This window comes from Tachypleus tridentatus, chromosome 7, assembly GCF_004210375.1.
Source record: "Tachypleus tridentatus isolate NWPU-2018 chromosome 7, ASM421037v1, whole genome shotgun sequence".
Taxonomy (NCBI): domain Eukaryota; kingdom Metazoa; phylum Arthropoda; class Merostomata; order Xiphosura; family Limulidae; genus Tachypleus; species Tachypleus tridentatus.
In genome coordinates, this window is record NC_134831.1 from 175,513,315 (window position 1) to 175,530,716 (window position 17,402).

Consider the following 17,402-nt stretch of genomic DNA (forward strand, 5'->3'; position numbering starts at 1 on the left):
TTTATAGATCCAATATGTTTTCAATTCTAAGTCTGAGTTGGGAATTCGTAATAGTTAAAACTAACTAAAAACGGTATTGGTTAACTCTAGTTGTGTGTTGATAAACGGTATTGGTTAACTCTAGTTGTGTGTTGATAAACGGTATTGGTTAACTCTAATTGTGTGTTGATAAACGGCATTGGTTAATTCTAGTTGTGTGTTGATAAACGGTATTGATTAATTCTAGTTGTGTTGATAAACGGTATTGATTAATTCTAGTTGAATGTTGATGTTCATAAAATCTATTGTTCAATTCCAGTAGAAGGTTAGTAAACTTCACAGATAAAGAGAAAGCATAAGTTAATGGCAGTTAATGCTGAATCCTAGATATAAGCTGAGAAAACGTACGGTTGAACTCTCAGGGTATTTTGATAAAAAGTTACATCAAAACGAAAAAGAAGGAACCGAAAGATGACAAATTTGAAAATTAACCATTCACATCACAATATTCTTGAGAAAAGAAACTTTCACTTCGATATGTCGACTTGGCTCTACTTATACAAGTTCGTTAAACCAGAGGGAAAACAGCTGAATTCACGAGAGAGGAAGAAAAACCGCAACAGATCAGAACATATCTCAAAAGAATGGTTGTATAACCAGCAAAACAAAGAAGTCTGGACGACGTCATTAGTATGTATGTTAGACATTATGTTGGTATAAAAAAATATAAATAATAAAACTCAACATTTAGATAATAAGTAAAGACAACTATAACAACCTTATTACATATCTAAGTATGAAGTAAGAAAAACTGAAGATTTAGATAATGGGTAAAGACAACTATAACAACCTTATCACATGACTGAGTATGAAGTAAGAAAAACTGAAGATTTAGATAATGGGTAAAGACAACTATAACAACCTTATCACATGACTGAGTATCAAGTAAGTAATACCGAACATTTAGATAATGGGTAAAGACAACTATAACAACCTTATCACACGACTGAGTATGAAGTAAGAAAAACTGAAGATTTAGAAAATGAAAAAAAGACAACTATAACAACCTTATCACATGACTGAGTATCAAGTAAGTAATACCGAACATTTAGATAATGGGTAAAGACAACTATAACAACCTTATCACATGACTGAGTATCAAGTAAGTAATACCGAACATTTAGATAATGGGTAAAGACAACTATAACAACCTTATCACATGACTGAGTATGAAGTAAGAAAAACTGAAGATTTAGATAATGAAAAAAGACAACTATAACAACCTTATCACATGACTGAGTATCAAGTAAGTAAAACTGAAGATTTAGATAATGAAAAAAGACAACTATAACAACCTTATCACATGACTGACTATGAAGTAAGAAAAACTGAAGATTTAGATAATGAAAAAAGACAACTATAACAACCTTATCACATGACTGACTATGAAGTAAGAAAAACTGAAGATTTAGAAAATGAAAAAAGACAACTATAACAACCTTATCACATGACTGAGTATCAAGTAAGTAATACCGAACATTTAGATAATGGGTAAAGACAACTATAACAACCTTATCACATGACTGAGATTTAGAACATTTAGATAATGGGTAAAGACAACTATAACAACCTTATCACATGACTGAGTATGAAGTAAGAAAAACTGAAGATTTAGATAATGAAAAAAGACAACTATAACAACCTTATCACATGACTGAGTATGAAGTAAGAAAAACTGAAGATTTAGATAATGAAAAAAAGACAACTATAACAACCTTATCACATGACTGAGTATCAAGTAAGTAATACCGAACATTTAGATAATGGGTGAAGACAACTATAACAACCTTATCACATGACTGAGTATGAAGTAAGAAAAACTGAAGATTTAGAAAATGAAAAAAGACAACTATAACAACCTTATCACATGACTGAGTATCAAGTAAGTAATACCGAACATTTAGATAATGGGTAAAGACAACTATAACAACCTTATCACATGACTGAGTATGAAGTAAGAAAAACTGAAGATTTAGATAATGAAAAAAGACAACTATAACAACCTTATCACATGACTGACTATGATAAGTAAGACAACTATAACAAAACTGAAGTATTTAGATACCGAAATTTAGATAATGGGTGAAGACAACTATAACAACCTTATCACATGACTGACTATGAAGTAAGAAAAACTGAAGATTTAGAAAATGAAAGAAAGACAACTATAACAACCTTATCACATGACTGAGTATCAAGTAAGTAATACCGAACATTTAGATAATGGGTAAAGACAACTATAACAACCTTATTACATATCTAAGTATGAAGTATGTAATACTGAACATATAGATAATGAAAAACGACAACTATAACAACCTTATCACATATCTAAGTATGAAGTAAGTAATACTGAACATTTAGATAATGGGTAAAGACAACTATAACAACCTTATCACTTATCTAAGTATGAAGTAAGTAATACTGAACATTTAGATAATGAAAAAAGACAACTATAACAACCTTATCACTTATCTAAGTATGAAGTAAGTAATACTGAACATTTAGATAATGAAAAAAGACAACTATAACAACCTTATCACTTATCTAAGTATGAAGTAAGTAATACTGAACATTTAGATAATGAAAAAGACAACTATAACAACCTTATCACTTATCTAAGTATGAAGTAAGTAATACTGAACATTTAGATAATGAAAAAAGACAACTATAACAACCTTATCACTTATCTAAGTATGAAGTAAGTAATACTGAACATTTAGATAATGAAAAAAAAACAACTATAACAACCTTATCACTTATCTAAGTATGAAGTAAGTAATACTGAACATTTAGATAATGAAAAAAGACAACTATAACAACCTTATCACTTATCTAAATATGAAGTAAGTAATACTGAACATTTAGATAATGAAAAAAGACAACTATAACAACCTTATCACATGACTGAGTATCAAGTAAGTAATACCGAACATTTAGATAATGGGTAAAGACAACTATAACAACCTTATCACATATCTAAGTATGAAGTAAGTAATACTGAACATTTAGATAATGAAAAAAGACAACTGTAACAACCTCATCACATATCTAAGTATGAAGTAAGTAATACTGAACATTTAGATAATGGGTAAAGACAACTATAACAACCTTATCACTTATCTAAGTATGAAGTAAGTAATACTGAACATTTAGATAATGAAAAAGACAACTATAACAACCTTATCACTTATCTAAGTATGAAGTAAGTAATACTGAACATTTAGATAATGAAAAAAGACAACTATAACAACCTTATCACTTATCTAAGTATGAAGTAAGTAATACTGAACATTTAGATAATGAAAAAGACAACTATAACAACCTTATCACTTATCTAAGTATGAAGTAAGTAATACTGAACATTTAGATAATGAAAAAGACAACTATAACAACCTTATCACTTATCTAAGTATGAAGTAAGTAATACTGAACATTTAGATAATGAAAAAAGACAACTATAACAACCTTATCACTTATCTAAGTATGAAGTAAGTAATACTGAACGTTTAGATAATGAAAAAAAAACAACTATAACAACCTTATCACTTATCTAAGTATGAAGTAAGTAATACTGAACATTTAGATAATGAAAAAAGACAACTATAACAACCTTATCACTTATCTAAGTATGAAGTAAGTAATACTGAACATTTAGATAATGAAAAAAGACAACTATAACAACCTTATCACATATCTAAGTATGAAGTAAGTAATACTGAACGTTTAGATAATGAAAAAAAAACAACTATAACGACCTTATCACTTATCTAAGTATGAAGTAATATTGAAGATTTAGCTAATGGATAGATATTGTTAAGCTAATGAAAAAAATTTGGTAATCTCTACATGAGCGGAACTTATGTGACAATGGGGTAAAGTGAATTGAAAGATTCAGTTCTAGACGGCTTTTGTTGAAAACTGTTGACTAGAATGTTTGCAACCGATAGCACTAGCCGTCGTTAAACCGTCTCATGATAGGGCTGAGAATACGTAATACTTGCAGCCAGGTTTGTTCTGTGTATCTTTGACTTTCTGATGTCTAGAGAAGAATCATCTTTAATGAGGAAATAATATGAAAAAACAAAAACCCTCAATCTAGACCTAATATAATAGCTACCGTAATTGATGGTGGTTGTTTCGTTTTTTATTATGTTAGTTTCTGTAAGATGCAGTTCTACTTTTCACCAGCTACTTTGATATCACAGAAGTTAAAACAAGAGAAATTTTCTATCAAATTTTCACTGGATGTTTTGTAAATGTAATCGGAAAAACTTAGCTTAAAGGTAACGCGTTTATTCGTTTTCTTAAATTTCACATATATAGAACCATAGTTTTATACTTTGAAACCTTTCCAAAAGGCTTGACAAAATATACATATATCTCCTCTTGGACTAAATTAAACTTTGTGTCGTTTACAGATGTAACATATGGGTAGCACCTGCGTACTGGATTATGCACGTGTCACGCGATTCTACTCTTATACAGCTGGTGGTATAATAATATAAGCAGGTGAGTAGAGGGCGAATAGATCTTTATAGACCCAAATAAATTAGTTATTTTTTAAACAAAAAGAAAAAAAACAGGAGATAAATTGATTGACACTCATCCTAAAAAAAATGTTAACACAGAGGCGTACTATTACTTGTTGCTTTCTCATGATTCTTAAAAACAACGTTACAAATATATCAGTATGTTCATTCAAAGCTATCTTCGTCTTTATTTTATTATTCTGTTTTTATGCAGTTAAGCCCAATACTACACAAATCTGGGTTATCTGTGTTGTGCCCACCACAGGTATTGAAACCGTGTTCCTAGCGATATAAATCCTCGAGTTTATCACTTGCGGGGAAGATCTTTTATATGCAAAAGTTAGTAATTATGGTTCTTTAAAACAAAAGGCAGTTCACTGGCTTTACACTACAGCCATAGAAACAAGGTAGATAAGAGATTCCAAGTACTTGCTAAATAAGTAATGGAGAAATTGAATGTTTACGATAGTACAATTATTAAATCAAACTGCTTGTGGCATGATGGCTTTAATATAGAACTCTGAAAGTTTAGTTATCACAATATTTCCGTAGTTAACTTTTTAAAAAACAAAACAAAAAAGTGTTTGTCATTTTGGGCATGCGCAATACGACTTACCTGCTGTGGTACTGAGTCGTTAAGATCAACAATGGACGTGGCATATACATAGACATACATAACAAATAAGGACTGGCTAATACAAAATATGTTCAAAATATGCCATTACTAAGTACATATACAACAAAGGAAAAACGAATAATATAAAATATGCCATTACTAAGTGCACACACTCAACAAAGGAAGACTGAATAATATAAAATATGTTATAAATATGGCATTACTAAGAACATATACAGCAAATATAGACTGAATGATATAAAATATGTTCGAAATATGGAATTAATAAGTACATACACAAAAAACAAATAACGATTGATATAAAATATGTCCTAAATATATCATTAGTAAGTACATACACAACAACGAAAAACTGAATAATGTAAAATATGTCACGCCTGAATAGATACACAACAAAGAAAGACTGAATAGTATAAAATATGTTCTAAATGTGCCATTACTAAGTACATACACAAAAAAGAAAAGCGAATAATATGAAATAGTTTCTACATATGCCATTACTACGTAGATACAAAACATTGGAAGAACGAATAATATAAAATATGTTCTGAATATGCCATTACTCGGTACATACACAACAAACGAAGAGCGAATAATACAAAATATGTTCTAAATATGCCATTACTAAGTTCTTGAACAACAAAGCAAGAGCGAATATTATAAACTATTTTCTATACATGCTATTACTATGTGCAGAAACAACAAAGGAAAAACGAATAATATAAAATATGTTATAAATGTGCCATTAATAACTACATACTCAACAACAAAAGGGCGAGTAATGTCATATATTTTCTAAGTATGATATTACTAAACACATACACAACAAAGAAAGACTGTGTAAAATAAAATATGTTCTAAATATGCCATGGCAGAGTACATACACAATAAAGAGAGACTGAATAGTATAAAATATGTTCTAAATATGTCATTACTAAGTACATAAACAATAAAGGAAAACTCAATAATATAAAATTGTCCTAAATATGTCATTACTAAGTACATAAACAACAAAGGAAAACTCGATAATATAAAATTGTTCTAAATATGTCATTTATAAGTACAGACAAAACGTAGGGAGATTTGATAGTATAAAATATGTTCTATATAATCATAACTAAGTACATATATAACACACTAAGACTGAAGAATATAAAATATGTTATAAATCTGGATTTATTAAATACATATACAGTAGAGAAAGAACGAATAATATAAAATATCTTCTAAATATTCCATGGCAAATGACATATAGATCAAAGGAAGAGTGAATAATATAAAATATGTTCTAAATATGCCTTTTGTAAAAACATACACAACAAAGGAAGAACAAATAATATAAAATGTGTTCCAAATATGTCATTACTAAGTGCATACACAACAAAGAAAGATTGAATAACATAAAATATGTTCTAAATATCCCATTAATAACTATATCCACAACAAAGGAAGAGCGTATAACATAAATTATGTTCTAAATATGCAATTGTGGCCCGGTATGGCCAGGCGAGTTAAAGCTTTCGACTCGTAATATGAGGGTCGTGGGTTCAAATACCAGTTGCACCAAACACGCTCGCCCTTTCAGCCGTGGGGGCATTATAACGTGACGGTCACTCCCACTACTCGTTGTTAAAATAGTAGCCCAAGAGTTGGCGGTAGGTGGTAATGACTAGCTGCCTTCCCTCTGGTCTAATACTGCTAAAATAGGAACGGCTAGCGCAGATAGCCCTCGTGAATCTTTGCGCGACAACGTAAGAGCGAATTATTTAAATTATGCTCTAAATATTGCACTACTAAATCCATACACAACAAGGAAATGGCGAATAATGTAAAATATGTTATAAACATGTGATTAATAACTACATACACAACAAAGGAATAGAGAATAATGTAAAATATGGTCTAAATGTATCATTACTAAGTACATACTCAACAAAGAAAAATTCAATAATATAAAATATCCCTTTGCTAAGTACATACACAACAAAGAAAGACTGAATAGTATAAGCCATAGACTGAATATGCCATTACTAAGTCCATATACAACAAAAGAAGACTGTATAATATAAATTATGTTCTAAATATACCATTAATAATTACATATACAACAAAGGAAGAGCAAATAATATTAAATATATTCTAAATATGCCATGACTAAGTTCATACACAACAAAGGAGTAGCGAATTATATAAAATATGTTCTTAGTATGCCTTTACTAAGGACTTGTACAACAAAGAAAGAGCAAATAATATAAAATATATTCTAAATATTCATTAATATTTACCTACGTAACAAAGAAGGACGAATAATACAAAATATGTTCTAAATATACCATTACTAAATAGATACACAACAACGAAAGACTGAATTGTGTAAAATATGTTCTAAATATGTTTTTACTATGTGTATACACAACATAGGAAGAGCGAATTGTATAAAATAACCTATTACTAAATACGTACACAAAAAAGAGACTGGATAATATAAAATAAGCTCTAAACATTCCATTATTAAATACATACACAACAAAGGAAGAATAAATAATATAAAATATGTTTAAATATGCCATTACTAACTACTTACACGACAAAGGATGAGCGAATAATGCAAAATATATTCTAAATATACCATGGCTAAGTGAATACAGAATAAAGACTGAATAGTATGAAATATGTTATAAATATGCCATTGCTAAGTACATAGACAACAACGGAAGAGGGAATAATATAAAATAAGTTCTAGATATGCCATTACTAGGTACATACACAACCAAGGAATGGTGAATTATATAAAATATATCCTAAATATAGCTTTTTAGGGACATACACAACAAAGGAAGAACGTATGCTATAAAATATGTTATAATTAAGCCATGACTAAATTGATACAAATATAAAATATGCCATAACTAAATATTTGTAGCGATAGACAGAATGAAAAACCTTCAAACTAAGTCAATTATATATAATCTAAAATTTACAAGACACGGAATAAAAAAAGCCTCACGACTAACTCTATATATTTGTACTGGACTAGCTTTATATGATTGTACTTAACTGTCACTATTGTACTTACATCTGTATATTTGTATTTACTGATTGTATATTTTTGTATTATATTGATTCTATATATTTGTATTGGACCGATGTTGACAAAACATTATCGAAACATTCTTTTAAAAGCTGTAATAAATTTGCCTACCATTTCAAACCGTCTTCTTGTAATTTTCGAATCATTTGATTCATAGCTTGTACTTGTCTTCATGGAGTCACTTGGTTTTTGACCTAATGTATCGGTTGATTGAGAACTGCCCTTAACTTTATCTCACGTTTACCTTCAACAATTTCCTTGATATACAGTCTAAGTAAATTAGCAATAAGAGTTTGATTAAGTTTCATTCAACAAACCATATGTCGTAATTACCGAATAACTGCAAATGTTAGAGAACTTAGCTCGACATACACTTTATTCTACAAGTGTTAACTCTGGTCCTTTTCCCGCCACTTCTGTTTTTTTTTAAAGACAGGGAATATTGATAACCAGTGTTTGACCCGCAGGATTTGGTCACAGACATTTGTTTCTGAACCGAATGAATTATGTTATGCGGGCACCGAACTGACTATTGTGCATGAAAACAAGAGAGTTTTATTTAACTTTACTGAACATAGCTTATTTCTATAGATAACTGTATTTGCTGTCTAAAGACAATTTATCAAGACTCGATAATTTTTAACTATTAAGTAGAATAACTGAGAGAATTATCACAGAATATTTAAGTGAATAATTCTCTAAACTTGAACTTTAAAGACAGGTGTCGCCCTAGGAAACAAAGTTATACGACATTATGAAACGAGCTGTTTATTAATTATATAACAAGATTAGCCGTTCCTGATTTTAAACTGAAGAATAAAAAAAAAGGCAGCTAGTCAAGAACACCCACCGCTGACTCTTGGGCTACTCTTGTTTCACCGAATAATAAAAACTAACTACCACTATAATAATGCACTTGAGGCTTTGAAGTATAGAGCACATTTTTTGCAAAAACGGGCCGCGAGCTATATATTCTCAGATTCACTGACCGCAAGCGCTAACCACTAACCCATGCCAACAAAAACTAAAATAAATGAAACTTTTTTTTCTAATTACGATCCCAGACTACTGATGATGTGTAGAGTTAGAATGTTAAGTATAAATGTGTTATTTGAACTGAGTCACTCGAACTTTAGATAAAAGTGACTAGACATGTTTAGTACGTTCAAACAAACGGTCTGTCCCTCACGGTTGTGATAAATATATATTCTTTTTTTTTTAATATTCCATGACATATTTTACTTACAAACATCTAATAACCTATTAGTAAATAAATATTATTCAGAGTTTAGATAAACGTTATTATATCAGGTAGTGAATTAAATTGTTATGTTGAATTTCGAGCAAAGCTACTCGAGAGCTATTTGAGCTAACTTAGGAGTGAAATATTATACTAGTCAACAGTACCCACCACTGAAAGGGCGAGCATGTTTGATGACTGGAATCAAACCCGTGACCCGCAAATTACGAAACAAGTGTTCTAATCACTGAGTCATGTTAGGACTAGTACAACAGGTTAAAGGCGTGATGAGTTATGTATTTGATAAGTATGTAAAAAGATGAGAAATTGAACAAACATGTCGTAGAATCATAGAAACAGCCTGTATTCTGTTGTTGATTTTTATAATAATCCCAACAAGTATGAAGCAGTAATTTATTCATATATGTATTATATTACTTCGTCTACGATCTCAATATCGTGAGCTGCACGAGTTCTGCACCACCTGAGTTTACCCCTACATAGGAAAACCCCTTCTCAAGTGACACAGTGATATGTCTGCGGACTTACAACGCTAGAAACCAGGTTGCGATACCCGTGATGAAAAGAACACAGGTAGCCCATATGTATCTTTGTGATCAACTTCAAACAAAATTCAACAGGAATGACTCGCTTTCTGGTACAGTTGCCATTACATTCATCACGTTTTAAATAAATATTTCTGAAAAATAAACGATAATAATCTGTGGTCAGATCGTACTATTAATAAACAGATTTATTAAGAATGTTCTTTTTCTTTGCTAACCAAATAGTATTATCTTATACTTCACTGTAATATTTTTTGTTCTTAACTGTTGCATATTACCATAAATGACGTTACTATCACGAGAAATAAAGAATAGGGTAACAATATAGCTAGCTCACATCACGTGGCAGTACAAAACAATGACGTCACAATCAGTTAAAAAAGGTAACAGTGGTACAGCTGTTTTACCAAGCATGTACATCTGTTGGTATTAAACACAAACTAGTACAAGAGCACATTTTGTGTAGAAAGTTGATTTTGTTTGTTCAACGAAAGAAACAAAAAAGTTGAAATAGTGTTTAGTTTTCTACCTGATTCCTGAAAAAAAAAAACAAACTATTCCTATGTGTGATACTGGTGTTAAACTACGCAAACATTCTTATCTTTATAAAAATTATATCCAATGAAATATCCTGAATATCCCGCCCCTTTTTTCTACAATTGAAATTTTATGCGCATGTGGGATAAAAACCCTGGGGCAAAGATGAGTGATTGTCAGGTATAGCCACCTCTAATTATAACTGCTCAGAAATAGAAGGCAGCTAACTAGGAACACACGGCGTTACAAAGGATTTTTCAGATATTTGAACTAAATGATGAGATTGACTTCTCGAAACCCAGACCATTCAATGCACAGCATGTTATGCTAATCATTGGGCTACACCTGGCCTTTTCTGACATTCAATAAAGTGAGATAGTAAATTTAAAGATAACCAAAGCATTTCACTTTTAAAATTATTTTAATCTACGAACTGTTAGTGTCAGATGTTAATGTTTGTTTGTTAGAGATCTAAAGCAGAAATCAACAGAATGGGCTAGTTGTGCTTTGTCAACCACGATTATTGAATCCTGTTTTCTGTAGTGCTAGCCTGCACATTTACCGCTGAGCAAATGGGTGGGGGTCAATTTTGAAGGATATCTAGTGAATATCACCCACCCCTGCTCTAGTCTGACCTAATAGTGCGATATGATAGTCTCACTTATAGGGCAACTCAGCCCTAAAGTATACAGTACGTCTTTTTTTTCGGCAGCGAAGTGCAAACCATGAATTTGGGATTCATAGTCCAATCACGCTAACTACTAGATTACACTCGCAACTATTAATAAGGACGACACTATATGACCATATTTTATAATTTTACACGTTGTTTGAAAAACAAATGTCATCCAAGGACCAGAATAGCGTGTTGGTCACAGAAATGTTCCGTTTTAAATTTTGGAAATCAAAGGACTTGTAGTTGCACTTTCGGGTTAATATTTTGATTAAGCACAGTTTTTTCTATTTGATTATATTTTCGCGTCACTATCACGCATTTTTACAAGCTTTGTTAACGTAAAACGTTATTGTTAACGAAAATCGACAGGAATATATATTTTGGAGGTATAACATTTTCGTGGTATATATTTTTTTTATGAATATGTCTGACAGTATTACGATTCTTTACCGCATGAACGTTTTCAGAAGGTTAAAAATTTCCAGAATATGTGGAAATATCAAATAAAACTAAATTTTATGAAAACAAAAAGTCACGTGTAATTTGTTTTCACTCCTTATTAAAAATCTCTTTAACTCCTATGGTAAAAACCTTTAAAAAGGAAAACATAACGAAATTAAATTATTACTATCTAAATTTGATATTTGATAAAATTAACAATAGTACAAGATGTTTACCTGAGTTAAATAAAGGCTTTAAGGTTTTTGCAGTACATATGCAAAATTTAATTGTACACTTTATATAGACGTTTTATTTAAAACGAACTGTGACAGAACAGTTACTTACATGCTGAATATTTACATATATTAACAAAAAGAATTATTAATTACCTATTATTTTTAAACAAGATTAAATTATAAATTAGACTGAATTATTAATATATAAATAAAATATACAGATGATTTCTATTGTGGTATGTGTTTGTCTATCATATGCTTGTCAAATTATGGAAGATTGTTTTTGTAACTAATTTGGTTTTTACTTAATAGAACTTAAATTACACTTGTGGTTTTTCTTCTCATGTATTTATTGTGCTACTATTGTAATAGAACAGTAATTTTATATTATTATTCACTTATTTTCGCTGTCAAGTATTAGAAATAGCACTGTGATTCTTATAATGTAATCTTCCAAAAGCATACTTGTTTTACTTGTAAGCTCAGCACGATTGTAGCAATTAATCTGTACAGAACTCAAAAGTAGTTTGCAAGTAAAAACTTCAAATTATAGAAAAAAATAATAAGTTTTTAATGAAGTGTAAACAGTATAATGAAGTTTGTAATTTTATGTTGACAATAATATTAGAATTTAATGTAGGCCTAGCTATAAGCCTATAACGAATAAACTCAAAAATGAAAATTTCCAGTTAATTAGTATTAGTACTAATACTACTAACGATATACAATAATAATAAATACATATTTAGTATTAGCACTTTAGTATGTAATAGTACTAGCTGGTAAGATTCAACTTTCAGTTTTACGTAGAAGTTGTTTTAAATTTAAAACTTTTAAGAGGAGCCATTTAAGAATCGATTATAAAGTAGTTTTTATTTGTGCTTTAATTACACAGAATGTTAACTCCATATGCTTAATGATCAATACTTGTGAAATACGATATATAGAGAAGTAACATAAATTTCCACGGTAATTAGTTTTTATTTGTAAAAATATGAATAAGAAACATATGAATAAACTTAAGAGTGTACAATTGAAATGTTTTTGGTGTGCAGAAATACCTTAAACTATATTTCAATGGAATGTGAACCTAATGGCATTTAAATCACAGTTGTTGTTGTTTTATAAATATAAGTCTATAGCATGTATCTTTCTTCCAGACGTTTTACTGTTATTATCTCTATAAGTTTTAAAATTTAGTGCATGCTCATACTATTTAAAAACATTGTTTTATGTTTGCACATATTACACACACACATTTCTTCAGTGTTTGACACTGAACTGTCATGGTGTTATAAGGTGTACTATCAATAGGTGGATTCTTTTGAATTATGTGATAAATAATATGTCAAATGCAGTTCATGTGAGGATATCAAATTAATTTATTCTACAATATTTGCTACAAGCTACATTCAGTGTGATGTAGGTTGAAGCTTAAGTGTATAAATAGTGTTTGAATAGAAACTTTTAAGATTAATTTCAGTGTTAATGTACATGTAGAATATCATTGTTAAATGATCATCTTAATAGACATGACAGCTCTCACTAAAAAAAACTAAACTCAATCTTCACATACCAAACACTTCACTCGTTTCTTATTGAATCTTTACATACTAAATAGTTGTGCTTATAATGTACCCTTGTTACACTATAATAAACCAGATATTCTAAGACTACTTGTATGAACTTTCTAAATTGTAACATTTATAATATAGCCTAAAAATATTAATAAATCATGCAGAACAACATTAAGTAAATCACAGTATAAGAAACCTGAGTGTGTGTTTTGTTGGCCTGCTTTCCAAAACCATTTAGTTTTATTCATTTGTGACTAATTACAAAAAATATGTCATTTTTAATAATAAAATAATGGAATCCAAATATCATTCTTCAGGCACTTAATAGTAATGTTAAATGTAACAGTGGTTAATGTTGGCTGTTCTTCTTTCATTAAAAGTTAAAAGTTGGGATGAGTTGTGTATTTGTGTTAAGACAAATTTATATAGCAGCACATCAGTTTATAAATGTTACATAACTATCTTCAGAAATAGCTCTGTTCTTTAATTTTCTCAAATGTTCTAATGTCTGCTGTAAAGATCTTTTATTGTGATATATTTTGAAGCACAGTGTCATGTGAAGTAAAGAAAGCCATCAGTTCAGCCATGATGTTGGTATATTTCACAGGTAAATATTCATGGCTTACAATTCATGATAATTATAAGTTGTACGAAACATTAAATATTAAAAACCTGAAAAAAAAACATTCCTACCTTTGAAATAACAGCTATGATCGTGAGTGTTTAAAATAACAGTTCTGACCTAAGAATGAAAAACTGTCATATTCTGTTATTTATAGGAAAAGATTAGTTTGTTATATTCTAGGTCTCCACGAGTGCAGGTAACTATTATTTGAACAAATGTAAGGTTAAGGCTATTTTATAATCACACATAACTACTTTCGTATGTTATTGTTTTATATTTTAACTTCCTTAAGGGTAAAGATTTTTCTCTTTTTGTTAATTTATATTTTAACATTATTCCTCTGTTTCATTATTGTAAGTTTTGAGATGGTTTGATGTAAGTACCACTTGTAATTCTGCTAAGCCTAACTAAGTATACAATATCAACTTTAGAATTTAGAAGAATGTATATTTCTACAGAGGTTTTTTATATTGCTAACATATTTTCACACATCATCTTTAACTCTTTACACATAGATCTGTGGCAAAAATAACATGATAATTAGTTTTGATAAATTTGTTTTTCTTTTCTTTCTTTCTCAGCTCACAGCCACAGCAGGTTTAGGTCGCAGAACAGAGATAGAACCAGAGATCATGACAGGAACAGTGACAGAAGGTTGACAGGTTGGTCATAGAAATTATCACTGAAGACTTTACATATGTATATGTACTAATAACTGTTAAGCTACTGACATTATAATGAACCAATTCTATATAACAAACTGAAAATATAATGAAGCCAATACATTGATCCATAATTTTAGTATAATAATGATTTTAGTAAAAAGACACAATTCTTCACTGTTTATTATGGTACAGTGCAATTAATAATTCATTCTTGTCCTTTTTTCAGAAAGAGAAAGATTCCATAGCATATCCCCTAACAGATGTCATAGCAGGTATCTGTGAACTTAATAACATAACATCTAGCATGTCCTTGTGAACTTAATAACATAACATCTGACAGGTATCTGTGAACTTAATAACATAACATCTAGCAGGTCCTTGTGAACTTAATAACATAACATCTGACAGGTATCTGTGAACTTAATAACATAACATCTAGCAGGTCCTTGTGAACTTAATAACATAACATCTGACAGGTATCTGTGAACTTAATAACATAACATCTAGCAGGTCCTTGTGAACTTAATAACATAACATCTAGCAGGTATCTGTGAACTTTATAACATAACATCTAGCAGGTCTTTGTGAACTTAACATAACATCTGACAGGTATCTGTGAACTTAATAACATAACATCTAGCAGGTCCTTGTGAACTTAATAACATAACATCTGACAGGTATCTGTGAACTTAATAACATAACATCTGACAGGTATCTGTGAACTTAATAACATAACATCTGACAGGTATCTGTGAAATTAATAACATAACATCTAGCAGGTATCTGTGAACTTAATAACATAACATCTCACAGGTATCTGTGAACTTAATAACATAACATCTGACAGCTATCTGTGAAATTAATAACATAACATCTAGCAGGTCCTTGTGAACTTAATAACATAACATTTGACAGGTATCTGTGAACTCAATGACATAACATCTCACAGGTATCTGTGAACTTAATAACATAACATCTCACAGTTCCTTGTAAACTTAATAACATAACATCTAAGAGGTCCATGTAAACTTAATTTCCCACAGTGTAAGTTTGGTTCTCTCAAGAAATGCTGTTTTGAAGTTAGTTGTTTACTTCCACTTCATTGAGTTTTGGTAATAAACTAAATTTCACCTCCATTAAACTATGTGTGCTTAGAGACATTCAGCCAGATTAAATATCCATTACACCAAGTATATTTTGGTAACATGAAATTAGATTAAAATATACACTTCACTCTGTGTGTTTTGGTGACATTCAACCAAGTTTCATGTTCACTATGCTTATTTGAATGTATTGTCGTGATAAGCTATTGAGAAACATTTACATCAACTTAAAGATGCTAATTTCTAGGTATACAAGTTTTATATAAACATAAATAAGTTGTACATGTTATTATGTTGTGTAGGAAAAACATTACAAGTGTTGTATTTAAACAATAGTACAAAATGATGGCTTTTTTAAATATTAATATGTAAACAAATCAAATTTTGGAAAACTGACACTAATATTTTATATTGTATTTATAACAGAACCTGAAGAATTTAATTTATTATGCTTTTCAATGAATAAATATAAGATTGTTGATATTTGTTTTCCGAGTATTGATTAATTTGTATAGGAATTTTTAACTTTTATTATAAAATGGCAAATGCATCTGTACACAAAACTGAGTGTGTTCAGATGGTATTGCTTTAGCTAGAGTGGTAAACTAGTAAACATATTTCAGGTCACCCAGGCATAATTCTGTGTCTAGAAGGAGATCATTGTCATCTTGTGTCACATTCAAAATATTCTTTTACGTCAAGGTAAATATGATGACGTGTATATTTTTAAAATATAACTTTCTTCTCTATTAAGTTATGAACGTTCCCTAGCAGCAGGGTGTTATCGTGAATGGACTGTGTTGAATTTAATTTATGCTATAAACAGAAGACCATAGAACACAGTAATTATTTCTAGCAGTGACAGATCTATAAAGTAATTGCAGTTGAATTAATTAATTAATTAGTTTCTAGATCATCAGAGTTATTTCTAGCAAGTTTGTCTAGTGTAGGACAAACTCTGTATTGCCTACAATCTGGTTACGCTCTATATATGTCCAGTATTTGGTCCTTCGAGGTTGTTTTTTCACACTCATGCTTTGGAAAAGTTAAAGTTTACTTTTTAATATATCTCAGGTTCTTTGTCTTGAACTTCTGTAAACTGCTGGCCTCTTCTGCTGGCAACTCATTCCTCAGTCACTCGTCATGTTAAGAGAGTAGAGCTAACTTAAGTGAATCTCTCTTTTCCTGTGACTCTCATCTTATTATTTCAGAATATTACAAATAAGAGGCCTATAGCTTATCCATTCACTTTATAATCTTCTAAACTGCTGTAAGATTCTCTCTCTTGGCCATTTTCTATTAAGAGAAAAGAAGTTAGAAAATATTTGTCTATATTTATAATTGTTCCATTGACGTTATCAGTCTACCAAACCCTTTCCAGTAAGTTATCTTGTGTTATTGTTCCATCCACGGTATCAGTCTACCAAACCCTTTCCT

At 30.0% G+C, this 17,402-nt stretch overlaps 1 protein-coding gene across 50 annotated transcripts in view; it reads left to right on the forward strand.

The window, feature by feature from the left end:
- The first annotated feature begins 275 nt into the window (after positions 1–275).
- LOC143257319 (uncharacterized) overlaps positions 276–17,402 on the forward strand; it is a 32,225-nt gene continuing 15,098 nt past the window's right edge. For 4 of the 50 annotated variants that reach the window (XR_013031785.1, XR_013031786.1, XR_013031787.1 and 1 more), the window contains exons 1-3: positions 282–673; positions 14,779–14,859; positions 16,589–16,667. Coding sequence is in view for 31 of the 50 variants with exons in the window: in XM_076515817.1 (XP_076371932.1) it covers positions 451–673; positions 14,779–14,859; positions 16,589–16,667 (383 nt within the window). In the remaining 19 variants the exon portion in view is untranslated. The other 46 variants (XR_013031788.1, XR_013031789.1, XR_013031790.1 and 43 more) reach the window with 41 other exon arrangements.